The 18,430-nt window shown below is 46.1% G+C and overlaps 1 protein-coding gene across 1 annotated transcript in view; it reads left to right on the top strand.

Moving 5' to 3' along the window:
- Nucleotides 1-18,430, top strand: part of dtnbb (dystrobrevin, beta b) — a 35,443-nt gene that overhangs the window by 8,691 nt on the left and 8,322 nt on the right. The window contains exons 4-10 of the mRNA XM_076299934.1: nt 1,446-1,531; nt 2,300-2,454; nt 3,081-3,186; nt 3,666-3,832; nt 5,534-5,658; nt 15,337-15,402; nt 17,928-18,018. Of these exons, the coding sequence (XP_076156049.1) occupies nt 1,446-1,531; nt 2,300-2,454; nt 3,081-3,186; nt 3,666-3,832; nt 5,534-5,658; nt 15,337-15,402; nt 17,928-18,018 (796 nt within the window). The remainder of the gene's footprint in view (nt 1-1,445; nt 1,532-2,299; nt 2,455-3,080; nt 3,187-3,665; nt 3,833-5,533; nt 5,659-15,336; nt 15,403-17,927; nt 18,019-18,430) is intronic.

Genomic DNA, 18,430 nt, shown 5'->3' with positions numbered 1-18,430 from the left:
TTTTAACTTTACTCTTGGTTCTTTTCACGCACAGAGGAGAAAAAACTCTTTGCTTTCACCTGGTCAGAGTTTCTTCACTGCGGCGGGTGCACACGCACACAGCGTCCTCCCTCTTGGTAGGCTTCCAGCTGGGGTTGGTCACGTCAGCCTGGGGCCCAAAATAGACTCTTCTTACAGATGTGAAGTTTCAAAATCTGCCCTCGAAGTCTGTTTGAACCCGAAGTCTGTTTGAACCCGAAGACTCAGTCTGACCTCGCCGAATGGATGTTCTCGTCTTCCCCCTCCTCTTGCGTTCGGGTCACGGAAACCAAATGTTGGATTCACGATCGTTTTGCGTTGTGTTTTAGTTCTGATGTCTGTATTGAAGATGGTCAATAAAGCTTGACGGCTGGATCAGGATCGGTGATCAAAAGAATTTATTGTAGATGGTACAACACTCACTAACCGAGCACAGGCTAAGTCTCAAACAGTAAAACTGCACAGAGTCTAACAGGTGTGGTAGTTAGTAGAAGCGGGCTGCTGCTGAGCGTCTTGGCATAAGATGCTCCCCGAGTCGCTTCCTCGATCCGTCTCGAAGTCCAAACCTGAGACAAAGCCTGTTATACTAAAATCATATCAACGTAAATCATGCCAACGTGGAAGGTACCAACCACTGTACAAAACCCGGCCCTGGCCAGATGGAGATACTAGCCCGAATAGGCAGACATGCTGTCTCCCTCGGCCCATGTTATCACTGATGTTCCTCAGATGTTCCTAAACATCGGCCTGTATGACCTTCCTGCTGGTACACAGGCCTAAGGCACAGTTATGTACAATAATATGAACCTCTCCCTGTTGTATACTACACACAGTAACACAAAAGTAACACAGATGAACACATCAGAATACATACAGAAATACCCCAGATTTCTACAAATATGATGATGGTTATAAGACAGCTATGGTAGTTCTCTGATTTACTTAACTATTTCTCAAGATTCCAGATTGTCTTTATTACATCTCATTATACGGGTATAAGTATAATATAAATATTTTGCTCCTCAAAAAATAAATAATAATGAAATAGTGTGTGTGTGTGTGTGTGTGTGTGTGTGTGTGTGTGGGGAGAAAAAAAGAAAAGTGTTGTAGTGCAAAGACTGACAGGCACAGGCTCAGGTCTTTGTTTCCATGTTCATAAGCCTTATTGCTTGGTTGAAAAAACTGTTCCTGATTCTGGTTGTCCGAAACTTAAGACTTCGATATTGCTTGCCAGATGATAGCAGCTGAAACAGGCAATGATTAGGATGGCTGGGGTCCATATTGATTCTCCTTTACATTCATATGTATTGTAAACATATACACCAACACTCAATGCAATTAGATAATGTGTTGATGGGGGTAGTGGCTGGAAAGTGCTGTGAAAGTGAAGTGTTCATTAATAGATCAGATATGTTTCGTCTTTGCAGTGAAGGCAGAGGGAAGCTCACTGTGTTTGCCATGAAATCCATGCTGGCCACCATGTGTGGAGGGAAAATCGTAGATAAACTGCGCTGTAAGTATTACTTCCATGGCTACGTTTATGACCTCCGAGGCGAGGAGTATGACACTAATTCCATTCTCAGTGCCTTTATTACCCTCTAGTGTCTTTATGGTATAATCACACAAAAGTCAATGATGGCGCACTGACTCACTGAGTGAAAAGAGCTGAGATTGGTGGGACGTGTATCTAGCACAAGCCCAGGGGTTCTGCTGTTGAGCTCCAGTAACTCTCCCACAGGCAATGCAGGTTAGTGGGCTCAGTGGGCTACTGCCCCCCCCCCTCCATGCCTGGAGTTAGCATTTACATTGAGCGGACACTAGAGGGCAGTATTAGCCTTTTATATTCATATTACTATAGAATTCCAAATTGCATGTTGTAGGACTTTGATTAATTCGCAAATTTCCTTGCAGTCTTACCTGAAGGTTTTGAGCCTTTTGAAGTATTTTTCTGTGATGTGTATATACTTTAGATGGTAAAAATTCACACCATGACGTGATATGCTTTCTTTTATGCAGGAAACCTTGTAGATCCTATATGTAACTATCAGAAGCACAATGAAATGCACAATTCTAAAATAATGCTGCTGCTTATTTAATGTTAGAAAACACTGCACTGATAGACATAATTGTTTTAGCTGGTAATAGCTTTCAAAATGATAGCCATTATAACTCTGCAAAGACTAATTTCATCAGATGTGTCTATGAAGTAGAGTCTTCAATGAGAGCACATTTGTTTCCCTGTAAATTGTGACTGTCCGACTTATCGCTTCCTGTTTGTCAGATATCTTCTCCCAGATCTCTGACTCCAGCGGGACGATGTTATTCCCAAAGTTCGACCACTTCCTGCGGGAGGTACTCAAGCTGCCCACCGCCGTGTTTGAAGGGCCGTCTTTTGGCTACACCGAACACTCTGTCCGCACCTGTTTCCCCCAGCAGGTAAAGTGTCCAATCACACTCTTTGATTTGTTGTCTTGTTTTTGTTTTGTTTGTTTGCATATGCATTCTGACACATTTCTTTTTCCATCTTTCTCCCATGTCTGTCCTCAAGGGTACACATTCTGTCTTTGGCATAAGCAATTTGCCTTTATGTTTTGCCTTTGTCTCTTATGTCTGCTTCAATCTCATTCACCAATACTCCCTCTCTTACGCGCACAAACACACAAACACACAAACATTATTTGTTGTCCTGTTTTCTATATGCTAATGCACTCAGACATGTTTTTATCTCTCTCTCTCTTATTCTTGCCCTCAAGCATGTGCAGTCTTTGGCATAAACATTTTGTGTTTTCATTACTCTCTCTCTCTGTTAACGGTCTCTTCATCCACACCACCTGTCTTCTGCACTCTCTGTCAGTCTCTGTGTGCTTCTGTCTCATTAACCAATCTGTGTTTACTCCCTCTTTCACAAACACACACACACACACACACACACACACACACACACACACACACACACACACACACTCACACACTCCATTGCACACGATCACAATAGCTGTCTCCCCCTCCCAGTAAGCCCTTCTTTAGCGCTGTGTTTGTGCTGTGTGTGGGCTTGTGTCCAGAAGAAGATCCAGTTGAACACATTTCTGGATGTGCTGACGGCTGACCCGCCCCCTCAGTGCCTTGTGTGGCTGCCGCTCATGCACCGGCTGGCTCATGTGGAGAACGGTGAGCTCCACCGCCACTCCCGTCACACTACTACTGGATATATTAGTGTGTTGCATGTTTTGTTTTCTTTTGTTGCAGTCTTATGCCAAAATTGTTTAATTGCATTTCCCCTCATCAGTCTATACTCAGTGCCCCATAATGACAATGTGAACAATGTTCTAAACTTTTAGAAATCTCTGCAAACCTATCAAAAAGGCAAACCTAACCGTATATCACATTGACAGAAGTATTGACAGATATAAATCTGATATATGTCATTGTCAATGAGGTGCAATATTGTACTACTACTACTACTACTACTACTACTACATACTAACATTGAGAAGTTTGGCTTTGACAATGTATGGTTAAAATGTAGGTAATTGTTGTAGTTAATTGCTGGCATTCATGTCCTAAAAGCACAATTTTTGTCTCATGCCATTGGCTGTTTTCCTGTCTTCCTGCTCCCCCCCCCCTCTCTCGCTCTCTCTCTCCTTCAGTCTTCCACCCAGTGGAGTGCTCTTACTGCCACAGTGAGAGCATGATGGGCTTTCGTTACCGATGCCAACAGTGCCACGGCTACCAGCTCTGCCAAAGCTGCTTCTGGCGTGGTCATGCCAACGGTCCCCACAGCAACCAGCACCAGATGAAGGAACACTCGTCTTGGGTAGGTCCAACCGTTTGGCCTGGGATATGAGTCAACTGAAAACACATATGACCATTGGCCATTATGATCTCAGACACAATGTCTCAGCAGCATTTGCCTCATGCTCTTAAGAAACCTTTCAAGCAAAACCAACAACCAACTCATTATAATTACACAGGTGTGATCTAAGTTATAAGCTTAGATGATGTTCTCAAGACCAGTGTAATAAGTGTAATTTTCAGACAGCCTTAATGCCTCTACAGTGAATACATCTGATAATAGATGTGGGCTTTGAGATGTTATAACCAGCCACCCGTGTGCATGCTATCCAGAGGTGTAACAGTTGTCAGGTTCAGAAAACACGCGTCAGGCCTCGCGTGTTTCTGTTCTACCCAGAAAAATGCAGTTAGTATTCAATATATGTTCTCCATGGTATAGAATGGCTGCTAATGAGCTAATCCCAGATGACTTTTACCTTGACTGTACATCTCTGGAACTAGCCGATGTGGGAGGGAGGGCTCAGGCATCTCTGCCCCCTCCCTTTTTCCCCAGATTGCTAGTAGCCGTGTTGGCTCTCTCATTAGAAGCTGGCCGCCATTGATTGAATTTTTAAGGGCCTGGCGTTGTCTTAGAGCTCCAGCTTCTGGGTGGAAATAGGATGTTGGGAAGCGATTTGCTTCGCTCTGGTTCCCCAATCCAATTTCCATTGACTCCTCGCTTCCTCTCAGACGGCGGCGATAAGGGCTGATTATTTTCGACCCGTGCGGAAGCGGCGAGGACTTAGCTTGGGAGCAGTGGAAAAAGAAACAACTTCTTTAGAGGAGAAGACAAGTAGCTCTGTGTGGAAAGAGAAACCCTGGAAGAACCTTCATCATGAACCCCCCCTCAGTATTCCCTCCATTGGACCTTTTAAGCCAATGTCATAAATATTGTTCGGCTGAGCCATTATTTATTAGGTAGATAGAAAGATTGATAGATACTTTATTAATCCAGTAGTTTTTCGTACAAAACATAAAATAGAAACTAAACTATACAACTTATTATAATTATATAAACAACTACTAGAAATGAAGTCTTAAAATATACAAAGATCAAAACAAATTGTACATAGAGGCTAATGTAGCCAGTAACTATCTCTTCTGAATGTTTCATAATTACAACATTTTAGATGGAAAACTCACACACCATCAACAAAACATTGTAGTAAATTGTAGGCTTTACTTGCATACATCTGCATGAATCAGACTAAAGTGACTGTGATAGACCCATCTCCACAGACTGTGATAGATTAATCTCCATATACTGTGATAGACCCATCTCCATATACTGTGATAGATTAATCTCCATATACTGTGATAGACCCATCTCCATAGACTGTGATAGATTCATCTCCATAGACTGTGATAGATTAATCTCCATATACTGTGATAGACCCATCTCCATAGACTGTGATAGATTCATCTCCATAGACTGTGATAGACCCATCTCCATAGACTGTGATAGATTCATCTCCATAGACTGTGATAGATTCATCTCCATAGACTGTGATAGACCCATCTCCATAGACTGTGATAGACTGTGATAGATTCATCTCCATAGACTGTGATAGATTCATCTCCATAGAAGTGAGTGTAGTTTCATTCATTTGAGCTGTTGAATATTGGAACTTGGCATTGCCCCAGCTGAAGCAGCAAAGTCTTGTCTCTCTCCTGCCCTCTGCAGAAGTCCCCTGCCAAGAAGCTGAGCCACGCCATCAGCCGCTCCCTGGGCTGTGTGCCCATCGGGGAGCCGCCGCAGCCCACCTTCCCTGAGGTCAGCGAGAGGCCGCCCGACCTGGCGCCAACGACGTGAGTCGCTCTTCTTTTCCTTCACTGGGTGGCTGATTTGGCTGTCGGTGTGCCTGTGGTCACAGGGATCTTTATCGATTGGTATTTTTTTGGATGTCACTGTAGATGCTTAGAGGTCAGGAAGGCTTCATAATAAGAGGAGGCTCTTTAGCACCCTCTGTTGTGCGGCAGTAGGTGGTGCAGCAGCATGGTGTCTTGAGTTAGCATATTCATGGTTCCCATGTGAACATGCAGTGACTGTTGAATGAGATTGATGTTGAGAGTTGTTTCTGGAAGACATCACAAAACGCTCAGCAGATCACACACACATGCTCACTGAGGGTAATCTGAACATTCTGCAGCGCGAGTCTCCATGCCTCCTCCCTTTGTCAGTTACCCCTGCAGTCTCATGATTTATCCCAGCCGAATCACTGCCTGTCACAGAGAAGAGGCAGCTGTTTGTGTTTATTCTGCATTCGTCTCTTAGATTAGGCCTTTAAGCATCGCTGCTGTTGCTGCTGTTGACGAAGACAGGAGACATGAGATGCACTGTGATCCTCTGATCCTAAACACTCTTACTGTCAGAAACTGGTTTCAGCATTCAGCTGTGACATACGTTATCCACACAGGCTTCTCAGTGCATCTCTAAAGCTACAGGCTTTATTCGTGTTTGCCATTTGTATAGTTACCAGCTGTTTGAAGCTATTCAAAGATGTTATTCAGAATTGTTATTAAAGTTATTCAAAGGAACTGTCAAACAGGATTTTCGCTTACCTCAAATATGCCTGATTGAGGAAGGCATGTTTGGTTTCCTCGTGATGTGCTGGATCTGTGAAAATAAGATGTCTTTCAGCTCCTTCCTTGATAGAATTTTGGGCAGGTGGGGAGAACAGGTTGTTAGACAGCAGAACAGACAGGTTCAACCAACTATGAGTTCTGCCATCTCAAAGTAACAGACTAGCATAGACATTTCAAGCTCAGCTATGATTGTAAACAGCTGATTGTGATTCAGTGCTATTCAGAATACTTTCTACACTTTCTGTGTGCTTGTGTTTGTGTGCTTGTGGTTTGTGGATCTGTACACACACAGCCTTATACCCTGTGAATTGCTCAATAATAAAGACAAACGATACGCTTCTAATAATATCTCACACACACACACACACACGCACAGACATGGACACTTCAGCGCATACAGTATAAAGAAAAAGTCTGATATTAATGAGATCGGTGTCTACACACACTCTCTCCGTTCATAAACCTTTAGAGCGACGACTGGGCTATTACAGTGCCGGGATGCTTTCCTGTGTCTGTATGAAAGCGATTATTGATCGGCGGAACTCCCGACAGGAAGGAAATGTAATCAGAGAATGCGAAGCGGAGAGGTGTTGTCTCGTGAAACAGATGATGTGGCACCGCTGTTGGAGTTAAAGTGTCATAAATACGAGCCTGGGTCCAGCTGCACCGCACATACCAGGGGCGGTGTGGAGCGTGGGTGAGTCTTCTTTCGGCCTTTTTTATTTCCTGACACATAAACGCGGAGATTGATGGGGAGAACAAAGTCCCCTGAACAGAAGGACACCTCTGTACGTGACAGGCTAATGCATGGCTCTACACATGGCCAATACAGCAGGTATTTACCCCTGTAGTTGTTGTCCTCTCTTGTTTTTTATGCAGGGTGTATCAAATATAAAGAGTCAATCTGATTAACTAACAAGAGCACAGGAAGGGGGTGGATGAAAGTGTGGAAAATGCAAGTGGCGTATAACCTGCCGTTGGCCCATTTCACGGCACTCAATTTGATTTTCTCTCCGTGTGTGCGCGTGTATTTCCAAAAAGCCTGTGGTGTGTGGGTGTGTTTCCTGGTGTGCCTGTATATTAATGTAGTTGTTTACAGTCTGCACTGCAGCACAGAGGGGGAGCTTAAACCCACCTGGGTCTCACACAGTAATCGGGATTAAGTGTCTCTGTCATAGGCAAACATGTTCCTGTGCCTGGCCTGGTAGGGAAAGAGGCTGCAGAACACTGTAGGAAAGGGTTAAATGTATAATGCAATTGCTGTGGGGAGAGAATAAATGTTTCTGTATTGTCATTTAATCATGTCGGATACATTCATCCAGTTGCTGCTGTTGGTTCTGCAACTACAGAACAACTTGTTCTCACTGAACAACAGACTGCGTTCATCTTGTGACACGCTCAGTTCAGTTGTGTTCAGAGGGTCTGAAATACTCTAGACTGCACAGGATTTATGTCCTGATATAAGAAATGTTGTCCAACACAAACACACACACACACACACACACACACACACACACACACACACACACACACAGACACACACACACACACTCAGATCAAGGGGTGTCACGATTTCCATTTCATATCGAAATTACACCTCAATCTAAACTTCGAACTCAAAGGTAGAATGGACAATGTAGCCACTACCCCAATGCCACGTCCTGCATGTTTGCCAAGACGCACAAAAACTACACACACGTGCTGAACTGCGGCGTCAACTCCTCTAATTTTAATCTGCAGCCAGTTAAAAAATACACTTCAACCGACCGAAATCGAAGCCCCTCTTGCTACTCTGAAATCACCGGTGTGGAAGTATTTTGTCGTTCATTCACGTCAATTAACACTAACTTAAGCCTACTCATCTTAGCAAGTGAAAAGATGATCTAGTTACGGTCCAAAATTACTTTAAGGCTTAAAATGCACATTGTTAAGTACATATTCCATTAACACTAACATTGGGTCTCGTCGGAGTGTGCTGAAACAATCAAATTATCATTCTTGTTTCATTTTACTATGTTCACGTCTCTGTACTTAATGTTTGTTCTGTTTACATTACAACCTCACGGTTTCAAAAAAAGAGTCCCCTGAAATAGAATAGGAAAAGGCAAAAAAAAGTAAATATCATATAAGGAATGCATTAATAGTAATATATTTTTTTTAAAAATTGAAAATCGAATCGAATCGTGACTTTAAAATCGAAAATTAAATCGAATCAAGAACTTGGAGAATCGTGACACCCCTACTCAGTTCATAAACAAATCCAACTTTCCATTGGTCGTGTGTCCTTTGTCCCCACACAGTATTCATCATGACAAAGACTGCACTCACTAGAGTGGTGAATGCTGCAGAGGCTGGTGGATTCAGGCCGAGATGTCACATAACTGAAAATGACAGCACGTTAAATGTCCATATTAGACCTCCCATGACCTTGACCCCTCCTCTTGTTGGTCAGTTAATAGTGTCCTAATGCAGCGATAGCCGGGGCTCGTTTTTCTCATGGCACCTTTTCAAAACAGTCAGGAGAATCTCAGCCATCATCACGTCACGTCACCGACCTCCAGCTATTAGAATGGCGCTCCGGAGGAACCCTGGTACCAGGTCCTCTGCTGTCTCCGGTCTCTTTCATTAGCCCAGTCTAGACCGGGCCAGCACCGGGCCACGGCCTCTCGCGTCTCGGTGCCGCATCTGAGCCGCGCCCTTGGACAGAGGGCAGGCCGGCGCAGTTGCTCTCGTGTCCTCTCCGGTTACATCATCCGCCGATGGCCTCATTTGAATTCAAATCAGAGATGATTAAAGGCCCCTCTGGCCGGCCCCGCCTGAATGGGAGCATCACCCCTCTCTACACTGACCTTTTATGTAATAATAACACTCATTTATTTGGGCGTTATGGAGGGAGGAAGGGGGAGTGGGAGAGGAGGAGGAGGAGGAGGAGGAGGAAGGGTGAGGCGGGGGTGTCTACGCTCGTTCCTCTGTTTTGCCTAGAGAGTCAATTAAAACGATGGCATTTAAATCAAACTACGCAAACAGCGATGGCGGCGGTGACCTAGTCTGTGGCTCTGAGCCAGGACAGACGCGACAGCATGCTCGTGTTCTTGAGAGGGACAGAGTGGAAGTTTGAATGTGAAATACTCTGCCTTGGCACGCATGGAAGCAGTGTGTTTTCACCCTTTATGTGGCATCTGCCCACGCATGTTAGACTGACACAGCTTTTTCTTGGTGTTGAACAGAATTTGCACTGCCCACACACACATACACACCCACCCACACACACACACACACACACACACCCACCCACCCACCCACACACACACACACACACACACCCACTCACCCACCCCCACACACACACACACGCACACACCCACCCACACACACACACACACACACACACACACACACACACACACACACACACACACACACACACACACACACTCACTCTTCGCTTTTCTCTCATATCCTAGGTGTTATCAAGGCATCTCTGCAGTGCTCCGGCGCCTGTATGAAGCCAGACTCTCTGGACGTGTCTGACACCTCTGAGTCACAGCACACAGCTCTCTGTGTGGACACCTCGCTGGGGGGACCTGAGGGACCAAACTCAGAGCAGGCTCTTTGTAGAATCTGGAAAAGATGGCATCAGTAAAAAAAATGAATGTCACCGTCTGCCACAAAGGAGTGTACAGATCCACATAAGAGAGGGAATACTTTATGAAATGATGGTGTTTGTTTTCCTCCGAAACTATGAGGATTCTGGGGTTCTTAGGGGTACATGATATCTCGCCGAAGGGATACATTTCAAAATTATTCATATGTATATAAAAAATTTAACAAAAAAAAAATCCAACTACGACAGAAGCAACCTCAAACCCCCAAGGTTTGCGTAAGAGCTGTGAGTCAGCCATTTTTGATCCCTGCAGCGCCTGATCTCATGATTTTTAATTCATTAAAAGGCGTCTGAGAGAAAGTTAGCCGGCACACCATTCAGACACGTGTTAAAAATAGAGCCTCCAGCAAAAGTCTGGTGTTTGTTAGGAGTTATTTTCGGTTGCTTTGTGTAGTAGAGGTGCCTCCCTCTGTTCACATCACGCCGTTCCCTTAAAATCTCTCACAAACACGCCAGTGTGATTACGGTGTGCCACAAACAGTTTACTACTCGTAAATAAACCCTGAGATAACCTCCAAAGGGGAGAAACAAAGCACATCAGCACCACCCTCATAGGCTTTGAACATGAGACAAGACTTAGTCTCTGTGCCCCCAGGCAGTTGACGTTAACACAATGAAGGCCTACTGAAACAAACACACACAAACACACATAAAGACATGCATAAAAATACACATACACACACACACACACTCACACACAAAGACATGCATAAAAATACACATACACACACACACACACACACACAAAGACATGCATCAAAATACACATACACAGAAACTCTCTCCCTCCCTCTTCCTCTCAGTGTCTCTCTTGTTGTGTGTGAGAGAGAGAGAGAGATGCAGACATACTCACAAACCCACACATGCACACAGAGAGAGAGAGAGCGAGAGAGAGAAAGAGAGATGCAGACATCCTCTGCAGTGGTGTTGAGGTTGCAGACAGACACTTTCCCCCATTGGCTCTTCTGTGGCTGTGGGATTCTGTTGGACCTGCGTTGCCATCGCTAGAGCACTCTGATCCATCAAAGCTCCGGCGCGTGGCCCCCGTAGTCTGACAGTTGAGAGCGCGAGGGGCCCCTGGTCCCCCAGGGCTGTGCTCTGTCCAGACAGGATGCCTATCTCTGGGCCTCAGCACGCCAGACTGTTGCTATTTATACCATCCAAAAGACAGACACTTGACTAATGGGACCAGTGTCATTCTGATCTTTCGATCTGCCTATGGGAATTTGTGTCATTCTGATCTTTCAATCTGCCCTTTTTCTTTCTCTCTCTCCCTCTCTCTCTCTCTCTCTCTCTCTCCCTCTCTCTCTCTCTCTATCTCTCTCTCTGTTGCTTCCACTGCCTCCTACCATCACTGTTTCCCTTCTTTCTTTAAAAAAAAACATCAATTGAAACTTAATGTTGACAGATTGCAGTTCGATTTTGAGAAACAGTAGGATGCAATAATTTTTGGTGATTACATTAGAGGGACGTAAAGGTCAGTGACGTGCGCGGGGCAGTGGGCAGCAGCTTGTATTTGCCTAACAGGGGAGTGCCCTGTCTGTCCGCATTGGTGTCTATATTCCTGTAGTTGAAAAAAAAAAAACTTTCCCTGTTGGAAGTGAAAGGGTGTATGTGTATTCTCTGATGGCAGATGGCACAGAAATCCCATGAGCTTCATGGGATGATTTGGTGTGGTGATATTTGGCTGCAGTTCAGATGTTCTAGTTTTTTATTGTTTAGCTATTTACATTCATTCCACTCGTGGAGTTAATTTTATAATGATTGCCTAAAAGTATGTATGTGTGTGTGTGTGTGTGAGAGAGAGAGAGAGACAGAGAGAGAGAGAGAGAGAGAGAGAGAGAGAGAGAGAGAGAGAGTGTGTGTGTATATGTGTGTGAGTATTACACAGAGAGTGGGTCCAGGGCAAAGAGGGCAAGTGAGAGTGAAATTTTTAGTGGGTTTGAAGTGCGCCTTCATAAAAAGGGTGTAATGTTCCATGTCCTCTAAAAACGCCGATGTGAACCATTTCCATTTCAAACACATCAGACATTAAAGCACCAAAGGGAGCCAGTGCGAGAGGCCAGTGCGAGAGGAAGAGGGGAAGAGAGAGGAAGAGAGGGAGCGAGAGAGAGGAAGAGAGGGAGCGAGAGAGGAAGAGAGATACTTTGAAGGCTTTAGACACTTTTGTCCCTCTTCCTCTCTTTTCTGCCCTCTGACCTTGTCTACACCCAAGAGAATAGTGTGTGTGTGTGTGTGTGTGTGTGTGTGTGTGTGTGCTTGCTTGTGCGTGTATGTTTACCTATGTGTGAGTTTGTTTGTTTGTTTGTGTGTGTGAGTGAGTGAGTGAGCAGTAGAGATACAGAGAGGGAGTAGTGATTATTGTGTGTATGTGTGTCTGTGTGTGCAGTTATGGGGAGTGTGTGTCTGATTTTGTGTGTGTGTGATGTAATGTAATGGAGTGCAGGTTACTGAGCAGGAGATTGGACTGGACCCCCTGGTGGTTCTGACAGTGTGTGTGTATGTGTGTGTGTGAGTGTGTGTGTGTGCAGAGCGTCTCGCTCCTGATGGGGATTATATGGAGATGACGCACTTCTCCATGCATCCATGCATACACTGAGGGACGGACTTTAATTTGTGTGAAAAGCCTCTAAACTGGGATGCGAGCTTTGAACTCACTCAGTCATTAATCTTGAGTGATGCCTCTCTCTGTCTATCCCTCTCACTCCCACACAAACACACATTCTCTCTCCCAATCTCTCTCTCTCTCTCTCTTTCTTTCTTTCACTTTCCTTCTGTCGTTCCCTCTCCCTCTCTCCTGCCCCCTCCTTTCGAGGCTCATTCCCTGTCTACTCCGTACACTGTCAAGCATCATTTCCAAGTCGCATTTTTTTTTTTACAAGATAGGCTGGTGGTGCTGCACTTAACATAGGAATTCAGAGCACATTTCCTGCCTGTGATTACAGTGCTTCCGGACTCATCTGGTCTTGAAGACTGCACAAAACGAATTCCACAACGCACACAGACAGAGACTGAGGGTCAGAGGCACACAGACACGTACAGTACACACACACACACACACACACACACACACACACACACACACACACACACACACACACACACACACACACACACACACACACACACACACACACACACACACACACACACACATACACATGTACACATGCATTATGCACACTTGGTCTCATCTGGTCTCACATCTGCATTCAAGCTCACTTGCATGCAGACACACACACACACACACACACACTGATAGACTAGCCCAGACCTCCAGGAAGCTGTACAGTAACATGTGGTAGTGACCATCCATCTTTGAGACAGACACTGAACACTGAAGCAGAGATGGGGAGACAGATTGGATGAAAGACAAATTTGATGAGAGTGGGATTTCGTATAGAGATTGATAGAATGACAGACATTCGCCACACACACACACACTCACACTCACACACACACGCTCATGCAGAGGGAGTGAGAGGGTGAGTGTGAGAGAGAGAGAGAGAGAGAGAGAGAGAGAGATTCGTGGACGTCATATGTCCATGTGACTTTGGCGGTTTCCTTGGCGACAGCAGCAGCAGCAGTGTTTGCAGTGCATTGAGATGCTCATTCAGTTTCTGAGCTGACAGAGAGAGGAGAGAGAAGAGAGAGAGAGAGAGAGAGAGAGAGACAGGGAACCGGAGAGAGAGGCGCACAGAGGGCAAAAAAAAAGCGAGGGAAGAGAGAAGAGAGGCAAAGAGCAGAGCAGACAGGAGACCTGGAGTGGACAAAGGAAGGAGAGGAGGGGGCGTGTGGCGGTGGCGGCGGCGGTGGTGGTGTATGTGAGACGGTCGACTGCTGCTCCACACACACACAGAAGTGAGTTAGTGTATATGTGTGTGTGTGTGTGTGTGTGTGTTTGGGGGGGGGTCACTCAGGACTGCCTCAGAGCATCTCAAAGGGCAAAAGAAGCTGACCGCTATCTAAGGGGCTGACATCTCTCTACCACTCTCTGTATGTTGGAAGTCTCTGTGTGTAGGAAGTCTGTGTGTGTGTGTGTGTGTTTGTGCATTTTATGGACGTGCATCTAATGTATATATGTATATAGATGTGTTTATTTTGTATAGGTGCATGATGTGTGCCTGTATTATGCATTGCATGCTATACCTGTGTAAACGTGCATGTGTGATGAACGTGTGTGGATTGCATATGTATGAATGTGTGTGTGTGTGTTTGTACGTGTGTGTTTTCTTTTGTATGCAGATCAGAGTTTGAGTGTGTTTGTGCATCTCCAGGCATGTGCCTGTGTGCAATTGTGTGTGTGCCGTGGGTCCGTGTGTGTAAAAAGCATATGGCTGTGTGTGTGTTAGTGTTTATGCATTATTATGTTGTCACATGTGTGTGTGTGAGTGTGTGTTTGTGTGTGTCTGTGTTTGTGTTTATCTTTGTGTTTGTGTCTCCTTGTTAATGTCCATCACATTTCACACACCTGGCATGCCACGTGTCACATGTCTCACAAACACACACACACATGCTCACACACCCTTACACACGCTTGCGGTGCGGAGAAGAGCGAGAGATAGTGAGAGAGAGGAAGATTATGAGATAGTGTGTGATTGAGTGAGAGAGACAGACCGGGGGGAGAGGGGGAGACAGAAAGTGGCTCGGAGCAAAGCTGGGAGAAGCTCTGTCTGTGCCACTTCGACAGGCACCCAAGCAAACCAAAGCACTCGGCGATTTTGTCCTTCAGATGAAAGAGAGAGAAAGAACGATAGAAAGAGGAGAAAGGAGGGGAGGCAGTGAAGGGGGGGGGGGGGGGCAATGGCTGTGTTTAGCCCCGTAAATTACCGTCCACAATGTCACCCTCCTCCCTCTTCATTTCTCTTTCATTTCCTCTCTCTTCCTCCCTCTCTCCTCTCTCTCTCCCTCTCTCCTCTCTCTTCCTCCGTCTCTCCTCTCTCTCTCTCCCCCTCTCTCCCGAGCCCAGACCTGTCCTCTAATCAGAATTCTCCTGCAGCCCTTGGGCTAACCTCATCAGCTCTGGCCAGGGGAGCCACAACACTGGCAGTGGCAAGCAGCAATCTAACTTTGTGTCTCTGTGTGAGATTGGACCGGATAAGATTGTGTGTGCGCGCTAGTGTGATGATTTTCTGTGTTACTGTGTGTGTGTGTGTGTGTGTGTGGGGGTGGGTGTGTTTGTGTGGTTGCGTGAGGGTACCTCAGGTTATGTGTTTAACATTTCTGTCTGTTTGCAGTCTGCTGAGGCCCGTGTCCAACATGAACGTGCTGATGGCGTCGGCCGCCCACACACCTGCAGACAGGTAAGCAGATGCGTGGCCACGCACTCCACTCTTCCACCATCTTACAGGGCATCCGGGGGTCGGCCCCACATAGACCTGCACCAACCCACTCTGATCTCAGAACAGTAGCAATTGCAATAAGCCTATTTCACAGTGTCCAGGTGTCCGGCCTTTTTGATGTTAATGATGCCTTAATTGGCAGGGTAAAACGTCTTCCTGCTTTTGTCTTTCCTGTGGACTTTTCTTTTGCTGTCTATGGGACAGTGCTGTTCCACAGGAAGTTGATTTACACAGCGACCCCATCTTGTGAAATGGGCTAATTGCACTCCACCTGTAGACAAACATGCGCAGTACGCAGTTATGCTCCCTAGGTAAACTTACATTAGACACAAGAAACTCAATGTGTTTTGTTTACATGTGATGAATTAAAACACACACACACACACACACACACACACACACACACACACACACACACACACACACAAACACACACACACATACTGACCTCGTGCCCATCTTGCCTCTCCCCCCAGGGCTCCTGTGTTGTTTTTGTTCCACCAGCGTGCTTAGAGTCATGCTTTTACACCACGGGCAGTGTGTGTGTGTGTGTGTGTGTGTGTGTGTGTGTGTGTGTGTGTGTGTGTGTGCGTGCGTGCGTGCGTGCGTGCGTGCGTGCGTGCGTGCGTGCGTGCGTGCGTGCATGCGTGCGTGTGTGTGTGTGTGTGTGCATGTGGGTTTGGCTGCACATAGTATCTTCATAGCATGCTGTAGAGGTCTTGTGACGACCCCTTTGCCTGACGTCATGTTCCGTAAGCTGCGTCGCATGAGGGAGACGTCTCCTCCAATTAGGCTGTGGTCGGTCGAGCTGCGCTGCTCATGGGATCTCCAGTGACTCACGGCGGGAGTGTAAATAGTCGAGGCCGTTCCGAGAGAACCAGACTCCCCTCACCACCAGCCTCCAAGTTCTTGTGGGGATTTTTTTCCGAATGCTGAAACACTAGGTAGTGCTGCTGGTGTCCTTGTCTGAAGAGCGCACAGCAAGTGGTGGCAGCTTTAACTTCTCAGGTTTTAAATTATTAAATGGCGCGCCCCTCATGCTCAGTGTTGGAACTAAGGTTTCTCACGAATGGCTGACATTTCGCCTCACATAATGTGATCTAAAGAGAACAAAGAGGGCAGAACTTTTTTTCAACACACACACATGTTTGTTTTTATGGTGCTGCTAACCTCTTTCCAGCACAAATACACTTCTGCACCTTTCTTTCTCTTTCTCTCTTTCTTTCTTTCTTTCTTTCTCTCTCTCCCACTCACACACACATACACACAAACACACACATTCGCACACGCACACACATATACATACATACACACACTCACACGCACACCACTCAGGGGTCTTTCTTTCGAAACTAATCCCTACCCACTCTATCATGGCTACGGAGTGAACTCGAGTGTGGATCACCCTCACAGCTAAATGAAGTTCATTGATTAGCGCATAGGGTATAATACCACACTCAACTTTGGGACGAACTTCTCTCTGCCTACTGGAAACAGGTCCTGACGCAGACTTCCCATGGATTTGTTTACAGGTGTAAGAAGAAGAAACTCACATTTGTAAAATAAAATTTTAAATGTAAATCAGGTTTATAGGCCAAGTATACTTGCGTATACAAGGAATTTGGTCTCTGCATTCATCCTATCCGTGAATTAGTGAAACACACAGAGCACACAGTGAACACATAGTGAGGTGAAGCCAGCCAGCAGCTAATGTAGCCAGGCAGCTACAGCGCTGCACTCTGGGGGCATGTGCATTGGGGCTCACGGACATGCCCCCTAGAGTAGCGCAGTAGCTGCCTGGCTACATTAGCTGCTGGCTGTAGCAACTCGAGCTAGGTAAAACCGATTGTTTTCAGGGTTTTTTTTTTTTCGTACCGACAGTACTCGGCGACCTCGAGAAATGGAGATCTATGTGAAAACTCGCCGGATTTCTCCTTTAATATGGCGGACCCTCCGTGTGAAACGCTCACTCGGAGTGCAAGTGGCTAGGGAGAGGGCGAAGTAACTAGTTTAGGCCCATACACATGTTTATCAGAGCACACCAGCGCATGTGCCATCATCTGCTTGCTCCATGTGCCTCTTCCTCCCCTTCAGCAACCGTCTACCAGTTAGCTACGCTGCAAAGCCCACACTGAGACTCCTCTCCCTTTGCATAGTTGAAGATGAGCATCAAATCCATGTGCCCCGTGTTGTGTGTTATGGTCTGCGGTTGGAGGATTGAGCAGACGGAGATAATTGCTTGTCCTGGGATGTGATTCTGGTTAGGAATAATTTTTGTTAGGTCAGTAGCGACGACTCTATTGTGTAGTGAATAGGTGGATGTTGCGAAAACGAGAGTGTGTGTGTGATGCAGTGTCTGAATGAGATTTTGTGTGTGTGTGTGTGTGTGTGTGTGTGTGTGTGTGTGTGTGTGTGTGTGTGTGTGTGTGTGTGTGTGTGTGTGTGTGTGTGTTCAGCTGTAATGTTCCTGGTTGTGTGTCCAGCAGCGTCCTGGAGAGCCCCAGTCGGCTGGACGAGGAGCACCGCCTGATCGCCCGCTACGCCGCACGTCTAGCTGCAGAGGCCAGCAATTCCACTGTGAGTTATTTACTCACACACACACACACACACTCACACACACACACACACACACACACACTCTTCACCCCCCTCCCTTACATGCACATAAACACCTCAGCCAACCCACCACTAACCCCCCCCCCCCCACACACACACACACACACACACACACACACACACACACTCCTCGTCATACACACCAATACACACACTCAAATATACAAATAAACACAGCTACTTACACGGTTGCGTGCATGCTCACATATATGCATACAGGAACACTCCTAAATGAACGGTGATGTGTAGTTGTGTACTCCACAGCATAAAGACACACACACACATGGGTACAAACCTGATTAAAATGCATGGGGTGTCTGGCAGTGCACTAATCTTAGTCGGGACGGGCCCACCAGCAGGGTGTGTCCACTGT

The sequence above is a fragment of the Alosa pseudoharengus genome, unplaced genomic scaffold, assembly GCF_046254945.1.
Source record: "Alosa pseudoharengus isolate Yale_2024_CS ecotype anadromous, Long Island Sound unplaced genomic scaffold, YU_APseudo_1.1 YU_APseudo_1.1_scf_22, whole genome shotgun sequence".
NCBI lineage: Eukaryota > Metazoa > Chordata > Actinopteri > Clupeiformes > Clupeidae > Alosa > Alosa pseudoharengus.
This window is presented reverse-complemented; position numbering and strand designations above follow the sequence as displayed.